Source organism: Sturnus vulgaris, chromosome 3, assembly GCF_052056855.1.
Source record: "Sturnus vulgaris isolate bStuVul1 chromosome 3, bStuVul1.hap1, whole genome shotgun sequence".
In the NCBI taxonomy this organism is placed as follows: domain Eukaryota; kingdom Metazoa; phylum Chordata; class Aves; order Passeriformes; family Sturnidae; genus Sturnus; species Sturnus vulgaris.
In genome coordinates this window covers 77,650,161-77,674,611 of record NC_142245.1, presented here as the reverse complement: position 1 = coordinate 77,674,611, position 24,451 = coordinate 77,650,161, and the positions used below count along the sequence as shown (strand labels likewise).

The 24,451-nt window shown below is 37.0% G+C and overlaps 1 protein-coding gene across 4 annotated transcripts in view; it reads right to left on the bottom strand.

Moving 5' to 3' along the window:
- Positions 1–24,451, bottom strand: part of EPHA7 (EPH receptor A7) — a 294,990-nt gene that overhangs the window by 114,951 nt on the left and 155,588 nt on the right. For 3 of the 4 annotated variants that reach the window (XM_014881441.2, XM_014881439.2, XM_088162033.1), the window contains one exon: positions 556–18,328. The exons of the other annotated variant lie outside the window; for it this stretch is intronic. In XM_014881441.2, the coding sequence (XP_014736927.1) occupies positions 18,133–18,328 (196 nt within the window). In that variant the 3' untranslated portion in view covers positions 556–18,132. Of the gene's footprint in view, positions 1–555; positions 18,329–24,451 lie in introns of those variants that run through there. 4 annotated transcript variants of the gene reach the window in all.

Below are 24,451 nucleotides of genomic sequence, written 5' to 3'. Positions count from 1 at the left end.
CTTCCCTGAACTTCCCTGAACTTCCCTGAACTTACCCTCCCTTAACAAGAGGAAGAATGACCCTAGTCAAATTCAATTAAAAATCCCTAATTAATTACAATGGAACATGTAGGAGAATTTTAATCAACCAGTGCTCAGTAGACCAAAAACGCATTCTCTTTTAACCTCCTTGGAAGCTGTTCAAATAGAACTTTTTGGTACAGACTAATTCTGGTTTTGGTTGTGCCATCAAATACTGATAATAAAAAAGGGAAAGAAAGGAGTGTAGAAATGTTTCTACATTTTAACAGCAGCATATGCACCAACACTAACTTTAAAAACTAACCAGGTTTGCTCTCCTATATTTGATGCTATGGTCTCCATGTGGATAAAATTGTCAATGAAGTATGTGGCCTGAGAAAAAATTGCAGAGAACTTCACAGCCAACTTACACCATTTAGTATGAATCATTCCTTTCCTGCAGATGAGAGGAAAGTGCTGTCAATAAAATGAGGTTTTGTCCTAATTCTATAGGAATTAACTACTTGTTTCATTTGGAAAAGAAAATAAAGAAGCTTGTAGATTTCAGAATTTATTCTTCACACCAATGTACAAACCATTACCAGTCATTATCACCAGACTTCATAAATTTTAGATTTTTTTCCAGTCTGTTAGGAATCTGAAAACAACTCTCCAACCTTACATACATGTAGAGAAAGAAATAAACCAATATGGGCAACCAATAGTTATTTCGTTTCTGAGACCTTCAGGTTTAGGGAAAAAATATTATCATAACCTCCTTTTGCACAGAGGTAATTATGCTTTTCAGTCAATGAATGCAAGGCAAACTGCATATGGATAAGAATTCTGATGTTCCTTGTGAGTTATTTTGGCCACGGAAAAGGGTAAATTTAAGCTTAAATGAATGTGCTATGTCACTAACTGACTTATCTGCTTGCAAAGAAACAGTAGATAGTCAAAGGAAGTAAAGAATAGGTTTACCTGGGGATTCTCAAGCTGTTATCACTAATTAAATAATAGTATTGAGCTTGAGATATTTGTCAAATTAGGAAAAACCAGACAGACAGCCAATAAGAAAATGGTCAATGAGATAACTAAAGTTGAATTATAAGGGAGTTGTTTGGGTTTTTCCACAGTACTACACATGAGGTTTCACAGTAAAGTCTAATCTTTATAATCTTTTCAAAACATGAGAAACCTTTTGTTTTTATGCCAACTCTGCTGATACCTTGTGCCTTGATAAAGTCATAACTACTTTCAGTAACAGCAAGCGTTTGGCCTCTGCCCATTGGTTTTTTGACCCTTTGTGGTGGCCTGCTTTTAACTTTTAGCCACGGCTCTTCAAAGCAGCATATCAGTTCTTCTGTGTTTGGGGAAGAATCTTGATGAGAGTGAAGTTCCATCACTTCTCCCTGAGGATCTGGCTTCTTTTCCAAAATATAAACTGTAATGCTTCACATGCTGTCCCTGGCAGGACCTTTTCTAAGCAAAATATGAAGATTTGCGATATGAAAACTATTTCCTACTATTGAAATTGCAGTGGGGAAGACATGAAAAATATTTCAGTTTTCACAGAAAGCATATAGAGAGATTCTCTTTGCCAGTAGTAGTTCAGATTTGTAAGCAGGCGAGGAACTGCTGCAGACTTTTTCCAGTCTGCTCTGGAACTAAATGTCAGCCTGGGTTTACGTGCTACACAATACAGCTGACACCTACCAAAGTGACTCTATGTCTTATTTTTTTTTACTTAATAGCTACAACTTGTAATTTCCGTCTTTTTTTTTTTTTCCTTCCCCAAACAGCATCCCTGTACAATGTTATCAAAAGAGGAATGATCTCTCTTTCTCATTCTTATCTGGGAGGAGTTAATTTTTTTGCTCTTCCCCCCACATCATTTTGTCAATGAGCCATTAAAATGACATGCAAGAGCTTGAAGTTAGAAGTGCTCTAAATTATGTATTTCTAGTGCAGCACAGCTGCCTGGGAGATATGAGCTTGATTTCACATCCAAATCTCATATTCCTGCACATTTAAACAGAAAACCCATGAATAGTAACTGGTAATTAATAACCCTCTCCAAATTGTCATCTCTCTCAGTCCCTGAGAGGGATACTGCTTCCCCCATCAGCACAATAGAAAATGCAAGGAAATAGCAATAGAGATGTCGATGGCACTACTTTTTATGTCAATTCCTAAACAGCAAGTTACTGCTTGAAGTCCAAGAAATAGCTCTGATCATAAATTGATTTAATATGTCTGCTCCCTCACCTTGTTAGGAACCCCACTGGGTCTGCAGAATGATCACAGAACTTTACATATTTTTCCACATGGAAAGAGCTTTTACGGACCATATATAAGAAGAAGAGACCAGGTCTTGATCTGTCAGTTCTTAAGTTACAGTATTGGTATTAGCTCCAATGGATGTGGTGCAATTATGTTGTAATGGGAGGAATTGTATTCCAGAATTCAAAATAGGCCTGGAATAAACCCAGTGCTTCCTGTCCCTCCAGAATGGAAAGACCAAAACTGAAAATGTATCAATGCCTGCCCTACTTTTCTGAAGACAAAAAAATCCAAAGGAAAGCTCGAATTGATATTTCTAATCTACTACCAAACAATTTGTTACATTGAATAATTATTTTTCACAAATAGATACAAGTATATTTGCCCATTGAAACCTGATAATTACTTTTGCTGCAAAGAAAAGAAAAACCTTGTTTTACATAGAGAGGTTGTTACATACATTAGCTTTTTATATATAAATATTTGTTCTTGTGAATACAGATCACAGGATGCTGGTCTATGTTATTATCAGGCTCATTCTTACTGCAGTGTCCCCTAACATCCAAATTTTTAATACATTTCTCTGCTGAACACTTTAAGCCATATACTGTTGGGATTCTATATGTATACAGCAGTCTGCCATTGCGCATGGAATTGCAGATTTTGGAATTTACTAAGAGCATCACGAAATTACAGGAAAAATTAAATGAAAAATTTTCTTTTCAGAACTGCATCATGCCCACAATATTTTATATTTTTGGAAGGAAAATGGCAATTTGAGTATGAAAATATATAATGCTGCAACATTTTTAAGAATTATGACTGTGAAAAGAGTATGAATAAAACAGATAAACAGATATACTAAATTTAGCAATAACACATAGATTTTTGGCAAAAACTGAAGTAAAGGAAGCAAGTGTTCCTTCAAGAAGATTTATCACTTCTGTCTTATTTTTCATTACAAGGTCTCAAAGAGCTTTATAAACATTAATTAGATCACACTTGTCTCCTCATCTACTTCAAATGAGTAAACTGAAGTTCAGGGAGATTAAGGGGCTTCTCTATTATAAAATAGTAAATCAGTGAAAGAGCTGAAAACAGAATTTGAGGCTTGGATGAGAAGACCATATTATGCAAAATTTTCATAATGCAATAAAAAATGTCTTAAATATCATAGAGATTGTTTGTTATAGAAATATAATTGGATCTAATCTAGTGAAAACTTCATTTATATTCCAGTGGAAACAAAATTTAGCTTTGTGATGGAAGTATTCAAATCACATTTGGGACTGTTTTCCAGTAATAACATGCCTGTTTGTGGGTGAAAATAGATTCTTAAAAATTATTTACACATCAATGAATGAGTGAGAATTTATGGTTTTATATACCAGTATCTATATATATGCATAACAATATGTTTATTTTTATATATACATATAGCCAATAAAATCACTTTATTAAAGCTACAAATGCAGGAGGAACAGTGGGACTGAATGTGTTATCAGACCATGATAATTTTCATGCAAAACTACACAAAATAAAACCCAACTAATTTAATCCAGTTCTAATCCTAACTATGAACACAGAGTCAGAAACCAATGTTAGATTATTAACTGAAAACATATTTCAGGTTTCAGACATGAGCAGTTGTTTTGTAATATTTATGATTTCTTTTTTAGAAGAGCATTATTTCTGCAAGTAATGGCAAGTAATGGCCAAAGTTAAGACAATGAGATGTATTTAGGATATTTATTGTTTTCTATACTGACAACGGTAAGATCCACTGAAACCTTTGGTGAACTTAAAACAAAGGTTTCAGCACTTCAAAAGGTTCATGATGTTTTTGTTCTTGGAGATTTATTTGACTATATTATATCTGGCACTAGCTGGTGAGCAACTAACAACATAACACAGCGGTGACTGCATGGTGCTGTCTCTGTTCTCACTGTGAGCTGGGCAAAGATTCCTCTTTTATATATCCTTAACAATTTGTTCTAGTGCTGGAAAAAATCTTCTGAACTTGTCACATACTGGCAACAACAAAAGTAGTATTCATCCAGGAATGTTTCTGTCTTGTTAGTTTTGGAAGTCGGATGTGTAAAGCACACGTCTCAGTGACTGTGTGGGTTTATCTCATCGCGGCCTCCCAGGGCCCGCTCAGCACCCAAGTGTCGCCGGCCTCAGCTGCAGATACCGGGTAAGGATTTCTGTGTGTTATATTGCAATCTCCCCTACACCTTGTCATTTCTATCTTTCACACATTTAGCTTGTTTCATAGCTCAGTAAAATTCCAGCTTCCCAGGCAACTGCCAGCTGCAGCTGCAATGTGGCTGGCACCTTCTCTCTGATCCCACTGCGGTCAGTGGAAAGTTTCTCACTGATTTCATCAAGAACTGGACTAAGAGTTTTGTGTGGAAAAAAGCTCCTTCGAGACTATAGTCTGTAATACTCCAAGTAAATTCCTCTGCCATACTCTTGGCCAGATAGCAAGCTTAAAATCAAATTCCTTCTTGCCAAACCCAAACAACTGAACACAGGCCTTTTCTGATCCACCTGCAAAACTCAGCAAAAGTCAGTAAAATTGCATTATTAGTAGAGAAGAGCTAACAGATGTGCTGTTTTTCGTTTTGTTTTTCTTTGCGGTTGGCTGCAAGTCTTTGCCTATTTAATCAATATTACTATAGGTTATTTGACAATATCCAGAGGAAAAGGTTGGTTTATTCAGGATTCTCAGGTGAGCCTTTTTCTACACAAGGCGGAAAATATATTTATATACACACATATATAATACTTTTGTGACAGTTTTTCCATTTGCAAAGAACAGGGAGGTAACTTCATAAGAAAGTATTGGAAATTCTCATTCTGAAATTTACTATTTCTTTTGTTCGTGTGGCAATAGTCCCTAAACCAGCTGCAAGCTTAGCCACATCACCTGGAGTTTATCTGTAACCTGGAGAAAGAAAAGCAATGAATCTAATTCTAAAACAAGTAAGTCAGATAAGAGGAATGACTCACTTTCCCATGAACCTTGTCTCTCTGCATTAATTATGGTATCTAAATAATTAATTTAGGTTGGACATATATATTCTCTGTCCCACTACTAATTTTTTCTTCAAAAGTTAAATAAAACCTGTTTTAAAGACAAACTTTTATCAATCTGTGAATGCATAAATTTATGCATATGACTAAAATGTACAAAACATGAAATACATAATACAAAACCATATATATCGATGTGCAAATTCACATAAATTCACATATGCATAGATTTATACACATTACTACCATAACTCTCTCTCTCTATATATATATATGTGTGATCAGGTTCCTTAGATGTCTTTCTAAAGCCAGTCACTCTGTTTCATTAAATATCACTACATAACCTAGTCACATCTCCCTGTGGCATCCAAGGTACTTCATTAAGAAAATTACATCAATAATTAAGAAATACTGTGCCCAATCTGAATCTGTTTTGTTTTTTTTTTTATTTGATCTTCCTTAAAAAAAGCAAAAAAACAAAAACCAAAACTATCCAAACCGAAACCACATTTAACACGTTTCTTTGCCTGTCACTGTATGGTATTAAAAAATAAAATCTCAGAAAGATTTCCTTTCAAATATTCATGATTCAATACATTTTAAAAATAATTAGTTGCTTATTTTAATAGTGATTTTAATAGCTAAAATGTAATTTTGATGACACCTGTGTTTTAAAACAGCCATAATAATGCTTTAAAATTCATATTTTATTGAAAAAATTCTCGTGAGAGTGGAAGAAACAGTTTATTAGTAGGAAGATAGAAAGGGATAGTAAATGCACTGTAACATGGAGTCATCTTTATTTTCAAATTGATGTTAATTTTGCACCAGAGAAATATGCTTCAATTGAAAATTATTTTGTTCAGTTATGTATTTGAGTTAGATTTGAATCTGACAAATCAAAGAGGTGATGAGACACTACAGTTAAAATGTCTTATAAATGTATTTAGATTCAAAGCCTTGCATCCTTTTTGGCTTGCATTTCTCCTCCAGATAAATGCTAACCTTTTAAGAGATTGTTGTCGTTACCAGTAATTGTTAACAATAATATTGTTAATACTAATTAGCAAAAATGCTGCTACACACAGAGAAAAAATAGGCATAGCTAAAAATACAGAGGAGGTACTTGTTAGGAAACTGATCAAACAAGCTTAATTATGACCCCCAGATAAAGGGACTGCCATTAAGCCATTAAATTATCACAGATAAGACAGACGCTCAGGCACTGTCTGATGATAAATCACAGCTAAAAACAGCAAGGAAATCAGAGCTTGAACTGCTAATCCTTCTGAGGTTTGTGATGAGCACCAGTTCCCCTACTGTTTTGCATCTATTTATATTGCACTTCGAACCCCCAAATGGCCTCTGCTTATCTGCAGCTCTAGATAATTTATGCCTATTGGTGTGTCACCTCACAGCAGAGGCTGTTATCAGGAAAGAGGAGTTTAGGAAATCTGATCCCTTGAAATGCTAATCCTCTGGAGATTACTGCACATAAACGAGTTTTCTGCCATGATTTACTTTTGTTTATTAGTAACAGAGATTAGGACTTTATGCTTGCCATTTCAGACAACTGCTTAGTTTGGGAATAAAGTGATCACTTGATGTGCAGGATTTCCACATATGAAGTTGTCCTGAGTCTAGCAGTCAAAGGCAAGATAGTAATTCTTCTTTATATGTCATCTCTTAAAAAGATTTGTAAATATTTTTTAGCACATGAAAGGCTGATCTTTAATGCGTCATTCCTTAGACCCTAATCTAGAAAAGCATCTACCTACAATTCTGTGCAATTTTAAACATGTGGATCATCATACAGTAACTTTGATGGGATATTCTTGTCCTTATATCCTAGCTGTACTTAAGCACTTTGCTGGATCACATCCCAGCAATGAGATGCTCTCTGGTTTCATTCAGCAATGATGGGTACACTCCATGCTGAAAAGGTTAATGATGAGAAAGGATATGTGAGTAGGAATTTCATTTAAATGCTCTCTCCCTTTCTTAATGCTGTTGAACTGCTAAGAAATCTTATCATTCAGCATTTGATGGGGTTATTTCCTATATGAATAACTCCCAAACCCATCAAATTCAAACATGCCTATTAACGTAGTATAATGAAAGCTTGAACTGCAGGCATATAATGTCGCTGAAACTATGTGGATAAACACATAGTTGCTAAGAATTTTCAATTTCCTTTTTTGTTGTTGCACTCAGGTTCAATAGTCAGACTGGATGAGATCACACCAAGTGACATGACTGATTACCAATTAGCCAAGCATACTGATGGTAGCTGTTGGTGGCAGCTACTGAGATACAGTACTATGTGTCAAAGAGATAAGGAGATGCAGGAAATTAAGTTGACCTTGAGATTTCATTACATTTAATGTCACCTAATGGCACTTGATATTTTTAAATCCTGGTTATATTCACCTCACCAACTCCATTCCATCTGGAAATTATTAAAAAAAAAAAGTTTCAGAACTTGTGCATTTTTTTTTCAGGGGAATACTTCACTGTAATATGCATATGAGAGCAGTCTGGAGGGAATTAAGTGGTAAAACTAGTGCCTGCTATTCTCAAGAGTGACAGAGGGGCTATTTCATTACTTTAAAGCACACATTCTATAATTTTGAAGTTATTTCTTAGTTATTTCTTGTGGGAATGCAGTTAGTCAGCACTTCTGCTATTCTTCTCCAAAAGCATGAGAGTGAAGAGCTGGAAAATAAAGCCATCACTAAAAAAAAAGCCAAGGATGGACACAAAAAGGCAAGTAAGAATGCAGATTGCATCTCTCAGTGTTTCTTTTTGTTGGATTTCATAAAATTACATCTTTATACATGGGAAAGTTTCGGTGAAATTTTTCATTCAGATATTGCACAAAGGCAAAGGTTTGCTTAAATTATTTTATTCTTAACATATCTCTAGTTTCTGAGAAAAGAAACAAAGACCTTTTGACAGGCTTCTCTACATCAAATTGTGAATGTGTGCTTGAATATCTGTGTGCACTCATGAGTAAATAGGTAAAATTTCTCGTAAACTTAGAGACAGAGCTTTTAAGCTTTTGCCCAAGAATTTTGCCTAGTTGCACATAAGGAATTATGCACAGCTCTGGTGATAATTAAAATGTGATTACACAAATATTCAAATCCTTCATTTTCTATTCACCATCAAAATGAATGTACAGTTTTCATAACTGTACAGATAAAATATAATTCTGAATGGACTAATGTGGCAATTTCTACATTTTTATTTGGCTGAGATTAATAATATTAATATGTTTAACTAGATTTAAACTTAATTTGAATAATCTACAAAAGCCTGCATGCTTATCTTTTTCAGTGTCTTGCCTACATTTTCTATAAGTAGAAGCCAAAACTATAAGTTGTGTTTTAAACATACATTAGAAAACATTAGAATATAAAGTTTTCAGAAAGAACGTGATCCATATATTTTTACCTATTAATTGACAAATTCTTGACAATATAAATAATAAGAAATTTATTATAAGAAAACTGTATATCTTGAACTGCCTAAAGAAATTTCTGCTGGCTCTAGCAACCAATACCTACTACAGTAGTGTTTGAAATATTCTTGTCCAAATTGGTATTAATTATGGTTGACAACAATGCATTTTCTAAGTTTCACTTAGCTGAAATATTTAATGATGCATATAACCAACTCCTTGTATTTATTAGAAAAACCTGCCTCCAAACTGACCATCTCAATTTGTTTTCCTTGATACTTCAGATTTGATTAGAATTGCTGTCCATTGGTTAAAAGTTCATTTGTAATATTAAGTTTGAGAGACTTCCCTGGCTATTCATCTACACCAAGGCATGCAGCATTAGCAACAAACAGGAGCTGGAAGTCATGGTGCAGCAGGAAAACTATGACATAATTGCTATTGCAGAAATATGGTGGGAAGACCCACACAACTGGAGTGCTGCAATGGATGGCAAAAAACTCATCAGAAGGGGTAGACAAGGATGGGAGCATTTTGATCGCCTAGAATGTAATGGTGGTGATGTTAGCATTGAGTGTTTATGAGTAAGGATTGAAAGAAAGGCCAACAAGGATTATGTCATGTGAATGAATCTCTTAGAAACCACCCAGCCAGGATGAAGAGGTGGATGAAATATTCTACAAGCAGGTAGGAGAAGTCTCCCATTCACTGGCTTTTGTTGTCACGAGGGACTTCAGCTTACCATATGTCTGCTGGAAATGCAACACAAGATAAAAGATGATCTAGGAGGTTACTGGAGTGTCTGGAAGATACTTTCCTGACAAAATTTCTGAAGGACCTGAAAAGGGGTTCTGTTGGACCTGTTTTTTGTGAACAGGGGAGGAATTTGTGATGGTCAGAGGGCTTATTGGGCACAGACAAAATGAAATAATAGAGTTTGCAATTCTTGGAGAAGAAGAAGAAGGTGTGGGATCAGAAGAGCTTGGCCTTCTGGAGGGCAGACTTTGGCTTTCTTAGGAGCCTGGCTGAAAAAGTCCCTTGGGAGGCAGTCCTGAAGGAGAAAGAAATCCAGGAAGGCTGGATTCCCTGTGCTTTGAGAGGGACATCTTAAAAATACAGGCACAGGCTGCTGCCACCTGCCATAAAATTTGGATGTGAGGAAGAAGACCATCCTGGCTTAACAGAGAGCTTTGAGTGGAAGTCAGGGAAGTCATGGAAAGAGAGTTTATGTCCTTTAAAAAAAGGGGCAGCCATTCAAGAAGACTACAAGGATGTCCTGAGGTTATGCAGGAATAAAACTTGAAGGGTTGAAGCCCAACTAGAACTTAATTTGGCTACTGCCATAAAAGATAATATAAAATGCTTGTGTAAACACATCAACAACAAAAAGGAGGCTGCAGAAAATTTCCATCCTTTAATGGATGCAAGGGGAATATAATAACAAAGGATGAGGAAGATTCAGAGGTCGTGCTTCAGTCTTTAATAATAATAGTAATTGTTAAGATGCTGGCTGGTAACCTGCCCTCTGAGCTAAAAGAAAGGGAGGGGAGCAGAATGAAGCCCCCATAATACATGGGGAAATTTTCAGTTACCTGCCACATCACTTGGTGCACACAAGTGTTACAGGGCCTGGATGGGATCCACCTAAGGGTATGGAGGGAGCTGCTGGAAGAATTCACTAAGCCGCTTTCCATCATTTTTCAATAGTCCTGGTTCACCAGGGGAGCCCCAAATGACTAGAGATTAACAAATGGGACACCCATCTACAAGAAGGGCTGACCTCAGTGTTGGGGAAGGTGTTGGAGCAGATCAACTTGAGTGAAATCACATGGCACGTGCAAGACAACCAGTGGATCAGCCAGCAGGGATTTAGGAAAGTCAGGTCTAGCTTTACCAAGTGGATTGCCTTCTCTGACAGAGGGACCAGTTTAGTGTGTAAGGGAAAGGCTGTGGATGGAATCTACTGGGACATTAGCAAAGCCTTTTACACAGTTTCCCACAGAATTCTCTTGGGGCAACTGGCTGCTCATGGCATGGATGGTATTTGCAGAGTAAATTGCCTGGATGGCTGGCTCAGAAAGTGATGGTGAATGGAGTTAAATTCCATTGGTAGACAGTTATTAGTAGCAATCCCCAGAGCTCAGTGCTGGGGCCAGTTCTCTTTAATCTTTATCAATGATCTCAATGAGGAAATTGAATGCAATGTCAGTCACTTTGAAAATCACACAAAGTTAGGCAGGATTGTTGGTCTTCTGGGGGATAGGAAGGTTATACAGAGGGATCTGGACAGAGTGTATCAATTGGCCAAGGCCCACTATATGAGGTTCAACAAGGCAAAATATGGGGTCCTGCACTTCAGTCACAACAAACCCATGCAGCGCTGCAGGCTGGGGCTGAGTGTCAGGCAAGGTGCCCAGCAGAAAAGGACAGGAGGGTGCTGGTCAACATCACGAGCCAGATGTGTGCCCAGGTGACCAAAAAGGCCAATAGCATCCTGCCTTTAATCAAAAGTAGTGTGGCCAGCAGGACTATGGCAGTGACTGTCCCCCTGCACCTGTCACTTGTGAGGTGACACCTTGAGTACAGTGTCCAGTTCTGAGTGCCTCACCACAATCACATTGAGGAGCTGAGGTGGATCCAGAAAAAAGTAACTAAGCTGGTCAGAGCTGAGAGAACAATTCTAATGAGGAGCAGCTGAAGGAGCTAGGGTTGTTTAGCCTGGGAAAAAGAAGGCTCAGGGGATCTCACTGCTCTCTATAACTGCCTGAACAAAGATTGTAGTGACAGGAGGCTGGTCTCTTCTCCCAGGTAACAAGTGGTAGGACAAGATGAAATGGCTTCTACTTGTTCCAGAGAAGGTTTAGGTTGGGTACTGGGAAAATTTTCTTCACAGAAAAGGTCCTCAAGCTTTGAAAAGACTTCCTCAGGGAAGTGGTGGAATCATCATCCCTGGAGGTATTAAAAGTTGTGTTGATGTGGTTCTTAAGAACATAATCTAGTGGTGGATTTGGCAGTACTAGGTTAAAGGTTAGACTCAATCTAACCCTTTTCTAAACTAAATTATTCTCATTCTATGATATTTTTCTGTGAAAGTGCAAACATATGTGCAAGTATTAATGAGAGAGAACATGAGCATAAAATAAATCAAGGTCCTAAAATGTCAAAGAAAATTCACTAACTAAGGCTTTTCCTTTTATTTTTAAAGATGCCTTTTTATATTTCTTTAGTGTGTAATAAATTGAGAATTCTGGTATTTCAGAGGTTTGGAAATCAGTACTCTCAGAAAAGTTAGAGTCCCATAAATGGCTTCAAATTGAGATCCTAAACTTTTGGAAATCTTAGAGTAAAGGTATGTTACAGGAAATGTTTTCCTTTAAGAGAACTAGAAGAGATTTTTTTTTTTCCCTGAAGAATCAATCAGTCATTTATCACTTCCTAAATCTGGGTTTTGAAATAGAAAAAAAAAGATTTAAAGGTCTTTCAATAATGGAGGTGTAGTTTAGAGTCAAAACTCAAGTAAAAAGACATTTTTCATGAGTAAGCCTGCCACCAACAACCAATGAAGTCTTCAATCGTGCACTACATAGAAAGAAAAGAGCTAGAAGGGGCTGGTGACATGGACTATGAGTAAGGAAGGGGAACTTTTCTAGGATCTGGTGCAAACACACAATATCAGAACTGGCACAAAGTTATCACTTAGATGTTTTTGGACAAGTTTAAAAACAGAGCCTTCTACAAGCTCCTTCATGCCTTTAAGTATATGAGGCCTAGAAAGAGCTTTACTGTTATTTGGTGTCAGTGAATAAAAATCCACTTTCTTTGCCATCTTGGCATTATATCCAAAAAGTTGTGCCTGCCCAGTACACAGCAAGAAGGACAGGTTGACCTGGGATTTGTTATGAATTTTTCTTTGAAAATTTCCTATGAAAATTTCCAAGTTTCTGTTCACTGTCTTTTATTTTATTGCTACCTGACATTATTACTCAATTAATAACTATTAATTAAAAAAGTAGAACCCATTAATGTAAATATCACCAAAACAAAAAAATGCTGAAGCACTGGAGAGACTTTGCCAACATATAAATCTAACAAATTGAGAAAGTAAGAAAATTACGAATGTGTGAACTAGCCTGTATTAATATAGATACATAGATATAAATGGCAGAGATAGCAGTCATTCAGAGCTGTTATTTTTTTAAAAAAATCACAGGGCAGATTGATATGATAGTTTGCAGATTTTTGGCTTATTAGTTTTCAAAGTTCTACTGATTCAGAGAAAGATTTACAGGCACCTAAGATGCAATGGAACAGATGGAAATTCGTTATCCCAAACCTCCTCTGGCAGCTGGTTCACTTTTGTAACTGGCCAGATTAGTATAGATATATGTTTCAATATAGTTACTTTTATAACTACAGAAAAATAGGCACAGTACATAAATGTGGTGTGTTTGTTTGGCTGGTTTGGTTCTTTTTTTTTCTTTTTTTTTCTTTTCTTTTTTTTTTTTTTTTTTTTTGTTTTTTTTTTTTTTTTTTTGTTTTTTGTTTTTTGTTTTGTTTTGGGGTTTTTTGGGGGTTTTCTTTGTTTGTTTTTTAATTATTTTTAATATTGGCAAGTGGAGACATTTCTGAAAATAAATAAGTAAGTAAGTAAATAAATAAATAAATAAATAAATATGGTTGTTCTTTCTCTCAAATGTTCAGCGTACAACTCAGCTCGAGAAACACTAAATGTCAGTCATGGTTCACTTATGTTGCTCACTCCTGTTCCCCACTATGTAAGATTTTTGGTATGTTATGACTCATAGGGTCTACTCACCTGTCTACATTTACATACTGTCAGTATTCACATGCTAACATGGGTCATGGCATAACACCTGTGTAGACTGAGCATAGGTTTTGGAGAATTGCAAGAATGCCATTTCAGTGAAGGTAAGTTATGGGTTATATAGGGTGAGCCTTTCTCACAAGCAAGTTTAACAGGTCTGCAAAGTTGGGATTCAAATTCTTGTCACGGCTTTCACTGTTGTAACTTAGACCCCAGCTTAGGCTTGCACTAAAACAGAAGTGGTTAAATACAGCTTTGAGTGCTCATGCTAACAGGGTAGTTCCACAAAGTCCACTCAGTTGTTGCTTAACCCTGAAAATTCAACATTCACTGGGCTAGAGAGAAACTGTGACCTCAGCATTGTAGTTTGGTTCTAGAGCTCACTGCAGGAAATAGTGGGATCAACAAGAGAAACAGCTGCTGTGGGAGAGATGCTGAAAGTCTTACCTCACAGCACCTTACAGACCCATGAGTAAGGCAGAGTTGAAAAATATACCAATACCAGTACACCTCTTCCTGGTTTAATTTACCCCATCTGGATGTTTCTTCTGTTCATTCAGACTGCTCAGTATGAAAGAGTTGGTGGAGGTTGTTGCTTAACACCCAGGTTTTCTCTTTTAGTGTAGAGGGATGTGACTAATCTGGGTTTACAGCTTTTGCAAGGAGACAGGACATCTAAGAAGCTAAAGGCATTCCTAGATGCAGTTTATGGATCTAGCCCATAGCAATTTTTCACTCTGAAAGTTGTGTAACCACTCTGTCAGAACCAGAAGGCAATAAGAAGGTCTAAAATCTACTTTTAAAGTTTCCAGTTAATAAAACATAAATGACAATAGTTTGAAGTCCTCCCTCCCCCAACCTTAAAAATATAGAAGTGAATTATAGCAATTGGGCACTTAAGTGTATGCAAAGATTCCTGGACTGAAGCATGAAATAAAACAAAGGATTTAAGCAAAAGTACTTTTATTAGTAGTAAAGGGAAATGTGATATCTAAGAACTGTCAGATGAGAAAGTTTGATACAAAATGTTTTTTATAAGTTAAATCAGTAAGGAACTGCCTGGAAAGAACTGCAAAATGATTTCACAATTTTCAATGCCCTTGGCCATGAAGGTTTGATGAAATCTGATAAAACAGAAAGAACTGAACAAGGGATAAATAAGTCTAACTGTACACACACAGGCAGGGACTACAAATTAACTATTGCTTGAGAAGAAAAAATAAGGAATTAACATCAGACATCTCTGAAAATATCAAGTCAAGCACCCAGTATCAAGTAAAAATGTGAAACAGGATATTTGGATGATTAAGAAAGAAACTGTAAACAAAATAGAAAACATAAATTTATATATATATCACTGTATAAATACACTGTATCGCTATGTCACTGTATAAATACATCATACACTCTTATGTTGAATAATTCATGCAGCCCTGGTCATTCTACTTCAGGGGAAAGAAGGGCAAGACAGAGAGATTGACAGAAGAAGGAAGTAAATTCACAGAATATAGGACAAATCCAGACTACTCATCATAGTGCACCGCCCTGATTTGGGAAGCATTTGAACTGTACATATTGGATATAGAGCCCTGAAGATGTCTGGAAGTCAACAGCTGAAGGTGTCCCTAATGTGTAGGGATCAGTGGAGGCCTTATAACAGGACTGTAGCCCTGCCAAGGCACACAGCCAGGGACACATGGCTGGCTACGTGGGCTTGTGGCTCGAGCCGGTGCCACTATTCTTACTTTATGCACAAACAAATGTCTTCTTGAAAAAACGGACAGACAATATCAGGGAAGGATTGTGAGGAGAAGAATAGGCAAAGTTAGAAATTAATATATAGGCAAAATAACCATGCGGTCCTTCAGTCTCAGGATACATTATAATAGTTTGGTTTTTTTCAATCTTTTTCCTGTAACACCTTGTGGCTACTGAGGTAGCTGGTATTAAATCCCTTCCCAAATCATGCATCCAGTTCACTGTCTGAACCCAGAAGGTAGTCAAACAACATTTACCAGAGGTATGCCACATTTCCCAGTGGAAGTTTTTTATCATTTTTTGGTAGCAGAGGGTGGTAAGGTGCCACACAGCTGAATCCTCTCTTAGCACCAAAAGGTAGGTATGGATAACCTCCATATCTGCTATCATGCCATAAGCAGTGGCAAAATTATGCAAAATCTGGAACTTGGTTAAATAAAATTTGTAGAAGTATTACCTGTGTTTTGATATTGCTTTATGTTGTGTCTCTTATTGCAAAAAGTTGTATGCAACTGAGTTAATGGAGTTCTTTCAAATATGTAAAAATGATATGTAAAAAATCTGTATTATGGGGTGATACTACGACACTACTTTGCAATCCCATTTTTTTTTTAATGATAGATGGATCGTTTTTGAGCTTTAACTTTGAGCTACATTTAATTGAAGAATAATTTAGGCAGGGAAGATTTTGGTAAATTGACGCCATGGCTATAGGATTTAAATCCAGTATTATTTCAGTAACAATGGAGAGAAATTACTGAGGTGGGAATTATTCTTCAAGTACTGCTGAGCATTGAGTTTACTCTCTATACCTCGTATGGTCTTTAGTAACCATTGTTAGTACATTGACAGAGAAGGTCTTGTAAACCTCATTGCTAAAATGGTACCCTGAGATGACAAAAGCTTAATTAACTTAAGCAAAGTTCAAATTGAGGAAAATTAAAAGAAAGTGCTTCACCATTGCTGGCATTTGAGAACCCAATAAGCCACCATTTACCAAAATCTTCAAGCAAATGATGGACAAATCCAACCGGTTAAGGATTTTTGGTAATATTTCAGCTATGACTTTCAGTTGCCTCCTCCTCACTCAGACAAATTATTTGAATCTTATCCAGAGTCATCAAGATATTCTTAAATGCAATCATTGTCTCCATGAGACAGTACTTCAATCATTCCACTGCTAGAAGAAACCAAAAATGGGCGTCATATTGATAAGGTGTCACAACAACCAACTTGATATCACTCTGGTGTACATTCAAGATGAATGACTCATGAAAAGCTCTGTTACCCTGAAGGGGAAGAAAAATTTACCCAGTTGTCCTCTAAAACTCACAAAAAAATATAATGCACAAGTACTTATAATAGCCTAAACATCAATACTTTGCAGTCAGAAGTACCAAGTGAAAATTGTCTATATATGCCAAGGTAATAGAATACTTCATTAACAGCAGTAGTCTCTCAACTGTCATACCAGTACATCTGCTAAGCTATAACTATGTTCAGAAACAGTTTCACTGGAGATGGAAAGATCTGAGCCTTTCCAGCATGCTTTCTGATAAACCTTTCCAGGCAAAATGGAAGAGCTTTGAGGAGGTTTTAAGTGGAGACAATCTGCAGCAAAAAAAGCGACTTCCTGTAAGTAGATCCAGTTAAAAATTCTTTAAGTAGTTGGCAAAATGCCTTTTCTCAGGGAGACATAGAAATTGGCTTTGCTCTTTGCAGACTAATCATTAGACACGTCTGGTCACAGAAGCAGAGGAGAAGGAAGTGAGGAAGAGATTAGACTGGCCACTTTTCAGCTTTCTTACTCCTGAAGAATTCTTACCTTGGAAATCAGGGTATTTTAAAATGTCTGACAGACCAAACATGGCAATTTTCCTGTTTCCTTCTAAAAATACCAATTAAAAAAAAAAAAAGGAAAAACCAGTCCTATATAATTAAAGTAATTCCCAATTTTATCAGAATTTTCATGAAAAGTTATAAAATGTATTCATTTTTTCACAATGAGCAAAATCCCCCTTATATTTTTCTGTAATAGTGAAATGATTATTTCAGCATTTAAAAAAAACCTGTTAAAATATTCTTTCCTGTTTCCATTTCATTGTGAGTGGTATAATTTCTGCGTCTTTCTGTTCTAGAATGAAAGGACATTTTAAAATGTCCCAGATTGGCTGGAGCATTATAATTTTGCTGAGTATTTCTCAACAGGGCCTATTTGTAAGCAGAGGCAAAGACTCACATAGATTCATCTGCAGGAGTATGACTAACAGAATGCTCACTGCCTCTTGCTACTATGAGCAGTATCAGTAGGAGTAAATCTGCATCATCCCAGCTTAAACTTCTTCCCCAGCAGGATCTTTGGAAAAGTTTATTTAGCTGCTTCTCCTTCTCCTTTGCTCTTCTACATACATATTTTATGTATAAGAGGGGAGCTAGAAAGAAGATGGGGAAGCAGGGTTATGTTAGCGTGAGGAGCTTCCAGGGCAGGCTTCCAGGGCAGCTTTGCTGGCTCTTCTCTCCCTAGCAGCATCGCCATGTCCTGCTTCTCCATCCTCCTGAAATCATCATGCTCTTCAGATGTGGTCTTTCATTCTTGTCATTAGTCATAATCCTCAGTTTGTCAGATGTGTGTTCTGGCCTCTCCCATACACCTCTGTTTACTCTTCCTCCTGTTGCCAGTCTGTTCCTCCCTTCTTCTCCATTCCTTTCCATGCTTCTTTTCTACATTTCCATTCTCTAATCCCAACTACAGTCCTTATGGGCTTTAAAAAAATGCCTCATAGCGTTCACTGTGCCTCCAAACCAATCTCATGATCTTATGGTTATAACTCTTGTTTTGCTTCCCCTTTCTGCTTCCTTTGTCTCCTGCCATTATGCCATTTCTATTCAGGCTGTCATCTCTTCTGGAAAGGGATTTTTCTTGTTCTCTGTTTTGCAAAGCACCTGGCATGTTTTTGATTCTGTCAAACAAATAATAACAACAGATATGAAATTTGCAGTGCAGCAGAATCCTGATATCAGGAAGTAACAGAGGCAAATTACACTATCATTTTCATTGCCATGTATACACCACTATTTGACAAAAATTCTCATTGACTGGCTAGGTAAACATCAATAAACTCAAAAATTCCCAAGCAAACACCTCTAACATGAAGGAAATGTAGTTGTGTTTCACGCTGGATCTCAATGAGCCACAGGATTATACTTGACAATTTCAGTATTGGAAACAAAGGAAATAAATGAATGAGGTGCATTTTTTTCAGATGGGGATTGGGGTGTAAAATTAAGTACTGGGAGAAGATGTAAATAACTGTTTAAAACAGAGAAGCAGGACAAGGGTGGAATGGGTGTGTTCAATTTAACTGCTTAATTAAGATAGCATACAAAGGTAGATAGATTCTAGCATGTAAGCTAATGAAAGTAGACTCTCCCTTAGCCCAGTATTATCAGAAACTCTTAGTATGGCTGAAGAATCTTATAAAATATTTTAACTGACTCATCTCTGTCATTATATGATATTAGGCACCTGAAGACAATGTTTATGTTACTTGTGCTGCTAAAAAAATCCCCAACAAAACAAACTCAGAGCTTAAAAAGGAAAAGGAAATAATAAGATGTGAATTTTACTGTATATTTAGTGACAGACTAGTCATATGAAATCTCTAAACAATATAGCTTTAGCACTAATGGATGTAGGCCAGGACCGAATGGAAATTATTTTATATATGGCTAGAAATCTCTTAACTAAATTATTTGAAAATTCCTGGGAGGAAAGCAATTTGTTATAGACATAGAGACAAGCCAATGTAGCACTAATACTAAGGAAAAATAAACCAGCAGAGGAATGTCCCCCTCCTATACCAACCAACATTCTTATGGCTGATTCCAAGTAGTATCTGTCATTCCAGCACATGGATTAGATTATTTAACAGTGTGAATCAGAGGGAAGAGACTAATTCAAGAGTGATATTAACACATCATTGCATGCCATACATCTCTGTCACCAAACTGGAAAAAAATGGGAGCAGATGTTTTACGATAAACTGAGAAGAGGATCTGATATTATTAATAGCCATAATATCTGAGGCTTAACAAACAAAAAGAAGAGCTAGAGGAAGCAGTCTGATGGAGGGACAGAAAGTTTTCTTCTGTCTCTAGTAAAGTGTCCTAGGGACTAATTTTACATGAAGGGAAGGTATTAACTAAGCTAAATCTCATTTCTATTAGTTTTTTTTTTGCACCTGCCTTTTGAAGCTCTAGTAATGCATGGAATGCATGAGAAAAGAATTCATCAAAAAGGCACACTGAGGAGAAATCTTTTCAAAAAGAAAGAACTTTTTTACTCTGATAGCTGCTTTTAGTATTTTGAAGATAAGTAAGTCTTTGAGTTAGTAAAAATGATTGACGTGAATTTATTCAAAGCTAAAGGTAAATGGTAGTCAAAAATGGCACTTTGATGCATAGGTATTTAAAACCTCGAGTTACATTTGTATCGGCTCTCTCTCTCCTGATATCTTTTGGTTAGCACCAGAACAAAGGTCTCCAGATCACGAGATTAATGAGACAGGGTACAGGGCCATCCTGGACTGTGGCTCATCTTTACTCTGGGCTGCCACTAGTTCTCAGTGCCCAAGTACCAGTTTCACCAGAGCAGAGCCCAGGTGCAAGCTAGCAAGTATGAAACATCAACAAATGGGAGATGAGGATCCCTGTGCAACACATGGTAAATCAATGAGATAATTTCCTTGCATCACTATGACCCAGATATTATCATAATGGTTCATTTCTAGCTGCAATGCTGTCCCATATCATTCCAAATTTGATTTAGATAGTCTATCTCCCTGGAAAGAGATGGAATCCCAAAATGGTTTTGGAGGAACTGAAGGCCAGTCAAAGACAGTAGATAAAACCTCTGAAGTGAGGATAGGGCTTCAGTTTTTGGTTGCTACATCTGCATAGTTGGATTTAGTACTTGTTTATCCAGTCTGTGGTACATGCCAAGGCCATATCTGAAATTAATAATGACAGAAAATGTGCAAAAGTTACTACCCACACTGTATCTTCCACATAAAGGAAACCCCACAAGAGCTAGCTGTCTGAGTGTTGTGGGTAAGCCACCATGTATTCCAACAGGAAATCAGGATGTACCAGGGATTCACAGCCCCTAACCTTCTCTGAAATTAGATCCCTAAAATCATCCTTTCAACAGGAGATACATGTAAAGACGGATCAAAGAGATCACATGCACCTTATCTAACAGTTGAGCAGTGTCAGAATGATATGGCCAAGTGTGGTGCCTGCAGATTGAGATAATAGCTCTTCTGGGAAAAGAAGGCCACTCAATGTCTTCCAAGAAAAATCTCCATTTTACACAGAACAAAAGTCGCCTCATTCCCACAGAAGTGTCATAAACAAGATTTTCAGAGGAAGAAGGAGGTGATTTCTGAAAAGGAAAGGTGCATCAGGAAGGGAAGGGATTGTACAGTGCAGGAGGTAACTTCAGAGGTAATTTTGGACTAGGCTTACCCTAACCAGCCTTTTCTCAGGCAAGCAGTTGCAGCTCAAAGTGTCTGGCAACATAAGAATACCAATATACAAATCTCTCATTTCCTACACAGAGGTTGAAAATATCATGTTGGCCTTTTTGTAATACCTTCCCACAGCCTAGTACTGTAGAGTCAGTTTTAGTCTTTCTATGCCTTTCTCACCCAAGAGATATGTAACGTTTCCACAAGTTCCAGAAAAGTAGGTCATTCATCAAGTCACAGAAAAATCAGGTGAACCTTATCCCTAAGGATGACAGACAGGTATTACATCCATCAGCATCCTAAACCATGGATAGCCATAGGACTCAGCTATCAATAAGCATGAAGGGAGTCAGTCTGTTGTCTTATTCTGGAATTTATGCTAAAAAGGAGAGAGTGAACCCAGTAACAACTGGATGTCATCTCTGTGAGCTCTCTCCCTACTTGTAGCAAATGTCTTCTACCAATTTACATTATATTCATCTGCTTACTAATGCTCACAGACCTTAGCTAACAAGGACTTCCAACACCAAAAGGCTTTAAATTAAAAAGAATAGCAAGAGTACAATAGAACTTATGGTCTAAGCACTGCCAAATATAATGTCCTGTTTTGCAAAAATATGCTGCAATGGTTCAATGACACATTTGCACATACATAAGTCTTTACTAAGATACCTTGCTTCTGTTTCTGTGGTAGTCAAAGCAAAAGTTTCTTAACTTAGACCTGAAAATTCAACCTTAAATATCATATATATATATATATATATAAATCTTAAATGTAAATAACTTGTCAGCATCTGATGCTAAAAAAAGAGATAAATTCAGCTTTGCACAATCGTATTACATATATACAAGTGTAAAACTGGTATTAGCTACTTTAAAGGCTTATTTTTTACAGATTTTTCTTCAGTTTTCAATAATTATTAAGATGCTTTGCGATACTGAAAGAAGGTAAAATGTCTAAGGTATATCTTCTTGCTTTTTCATCAAATAATTCAGACGCATTATTTTTCATATGATTTTCAACAATCCAGCTATATTAATGTCATAAAATCCATAAAAAATATTTATAATATTACAAATGAATGTGAAGAGACTTTCCCCCTATTCATCAGGAGTGCAATATCACAAAAGGTAACTCTTTACTCCTGCTTCCCTGACATAATACCTTCACCAAGTGTTGATTTTTTTTTTCTGCCATTCAGCTCCCCCTTAGATTGCACTGCCAACAGAAAGATTTTGACATTATTTTAAATACATTCCATTAGCTTGTAACACTGGTGTTAACTGGGCAGTCCACGTAAGCCTGATATTCTGCTTTTCTGTATTCAACAACTCCCCCCCCGTAAACACACTTCTTTTTCTTGTGTGCTTTGATTTGTTTTGACCAACACTAATGACTTCTGCACTTAAGAGTGGTCTCCCTGACTCTTAGTTTCTTGGTTGTAGATAGACATTGCTTTTGTTGCTGGGATAGTTAATATTCCTTCCTCATGATCATCTACTTACCCTGCAGGGAAGCACAGGTGCTGCTAGGTAAGTATTAATGACTGATGCCAGCTGGGGAGAAATTGAAGCAGAGCATAGCACTGTAAAAAGCTTCCTACCTCATTTCCTGGGAAAATATCGCTCAAAGGCAGCTCTGCACAAGGAAACAAACATGGACAACTGCAGGGGGAATTTGTTGTTGGGATACTCAAGTAACTACTGCAAGAAAGGTACTGTCTGGGAGTCACCCTGCTGCTAGGAAAGCAGTTTCATGGGATAGGAGGCAGCTAGTGGCTAAGACTTACAACAAAGAACACACAGCATAATTGGAATACTTTTGCCAGCAAGTAGAAGGCATAAAAGAGGATTCGCCTCTTGCACAAATTTGGGTAATTTAGGCATTGAGACAATTATTTCTCTTGAAAAGACCACTACAAAGAAATGCCTGAAAGCTATTTTTTTCCCTTCCTTGCCCCTATTCCTGCTATTGGCAGTGGATGAACAGAAGTGTAGGGAAGCTATGTAGTAAAGAGCAGCCTTTCCCTCCACAACAGCAATGAATCATTTCTCCCTAGCACTAAGTGATTAAGGCCCAGTAATATTAAAGCAGAATCCTCATTAGGAATACCGCTCAGTACCTTGCTGGCCACATTTCTTCAGGTAGGCATATTGTCTTGGACTTGAATCTAACCCTGTCTTTTTCTCTGGCAGGCCATGAGGGTACAAATACTGTCTACTGGCAAAGGAGACACTGCTATTTTGTGTAGATTAATATAAGGAATGACTTTTGGGTACTCCAGTGAACAAACCAGGAGAGAGACCTGGAATGAAATGGCCTGAGGGCAAGAGCTCTGCAACTTCCACTTTTGAACAAAATCCTAATCACCCAATTACTTTAAAAATACCATTTCTGAGTGGCCTTCAGGAGGTATCTGGGTGATTTTACTGAATTTCTTCCAGGCAAATCAGATTTCTCATGCAAGGTACCATGTGAAACATCAGGGGAATAACACATTTAGTTTATGACTGAAAAGAACATTCTGGAGAGAACAGATCTGAGATTCTTGCACTTTCTTGCTGTTAAGCTACACATGTATTCTTGGTATAGGCTGTTTGACCCTGAGAAAGGGAAATTAAAATGTTTTACAGCAGACGTTATAAATGGACATGCAGCCCTTCAGGAAGCGAGTGGAAGTTGGCATAGTAACACTGGTTGAACAGTCAAGAAATTGCCAGAGTAATGTTTCCACAAACATGAAATGAGAGAGATCAATATGGATAGTACCTATCTATCTCTGTATCATTCAGTATATTTTCTTGCAAGACAGGTTTGAATGTTAGAGCAAAAATAATGGATGATTTTTCTTCTCAATGAGACAGTATCTTTGGATCAGGAAGTTTGTTCCTTAATGTAAATTCATGGTTTTCTTCATAATTCTAAGGAAGCAATCACAGAATGGGTCAGGTTGGAAGAGAGCACCCTATGTCATCTGGTCCAACCTCACTGCTCAAGCAGGGTTGTCCTAGAGCACACAGAACAGGATTGGATTCAGATGGTTCTTGAATATCTCCAGTGAGGGAGACTCTACATCTCTGGGCAATAAAATCACAAGATAATTTCTATTGCACTCAATCGATCCTAGACTCATTATTCCTTCTGTTTTGTTTTGGCACGAGAGAGGAAGGCTTTAGTTATGGACTTGGGGCTACAACGTCTCCACTTTATAAATGACTTGACACACTCAGAGTCATGGAATTCTAATACCAGTATCACATATAAGTCTTTGGGCATAGCTATGGCTCAAAATGTGTTTTTCACTGTTAGCCATGTTATGATTCATCAGATAACCTCTAAGTTGTAGTTTTTAATTATTCTTATTAGCAGCACAGTTCTACAATTGGTTATTTGGTTCAATTAAATGCAGAAGCCTTGGTCCATGGATGGATAGATTTTCTATTCCTGATTTAGCTCTTCTGGCACCAGGCATTATGTCTTGTTTTGTCCAAAATTTATTTGGCTGGCTACACAAGTTTTGCCTGGCTGTATCACATCTTTTTTCATAGTCTATC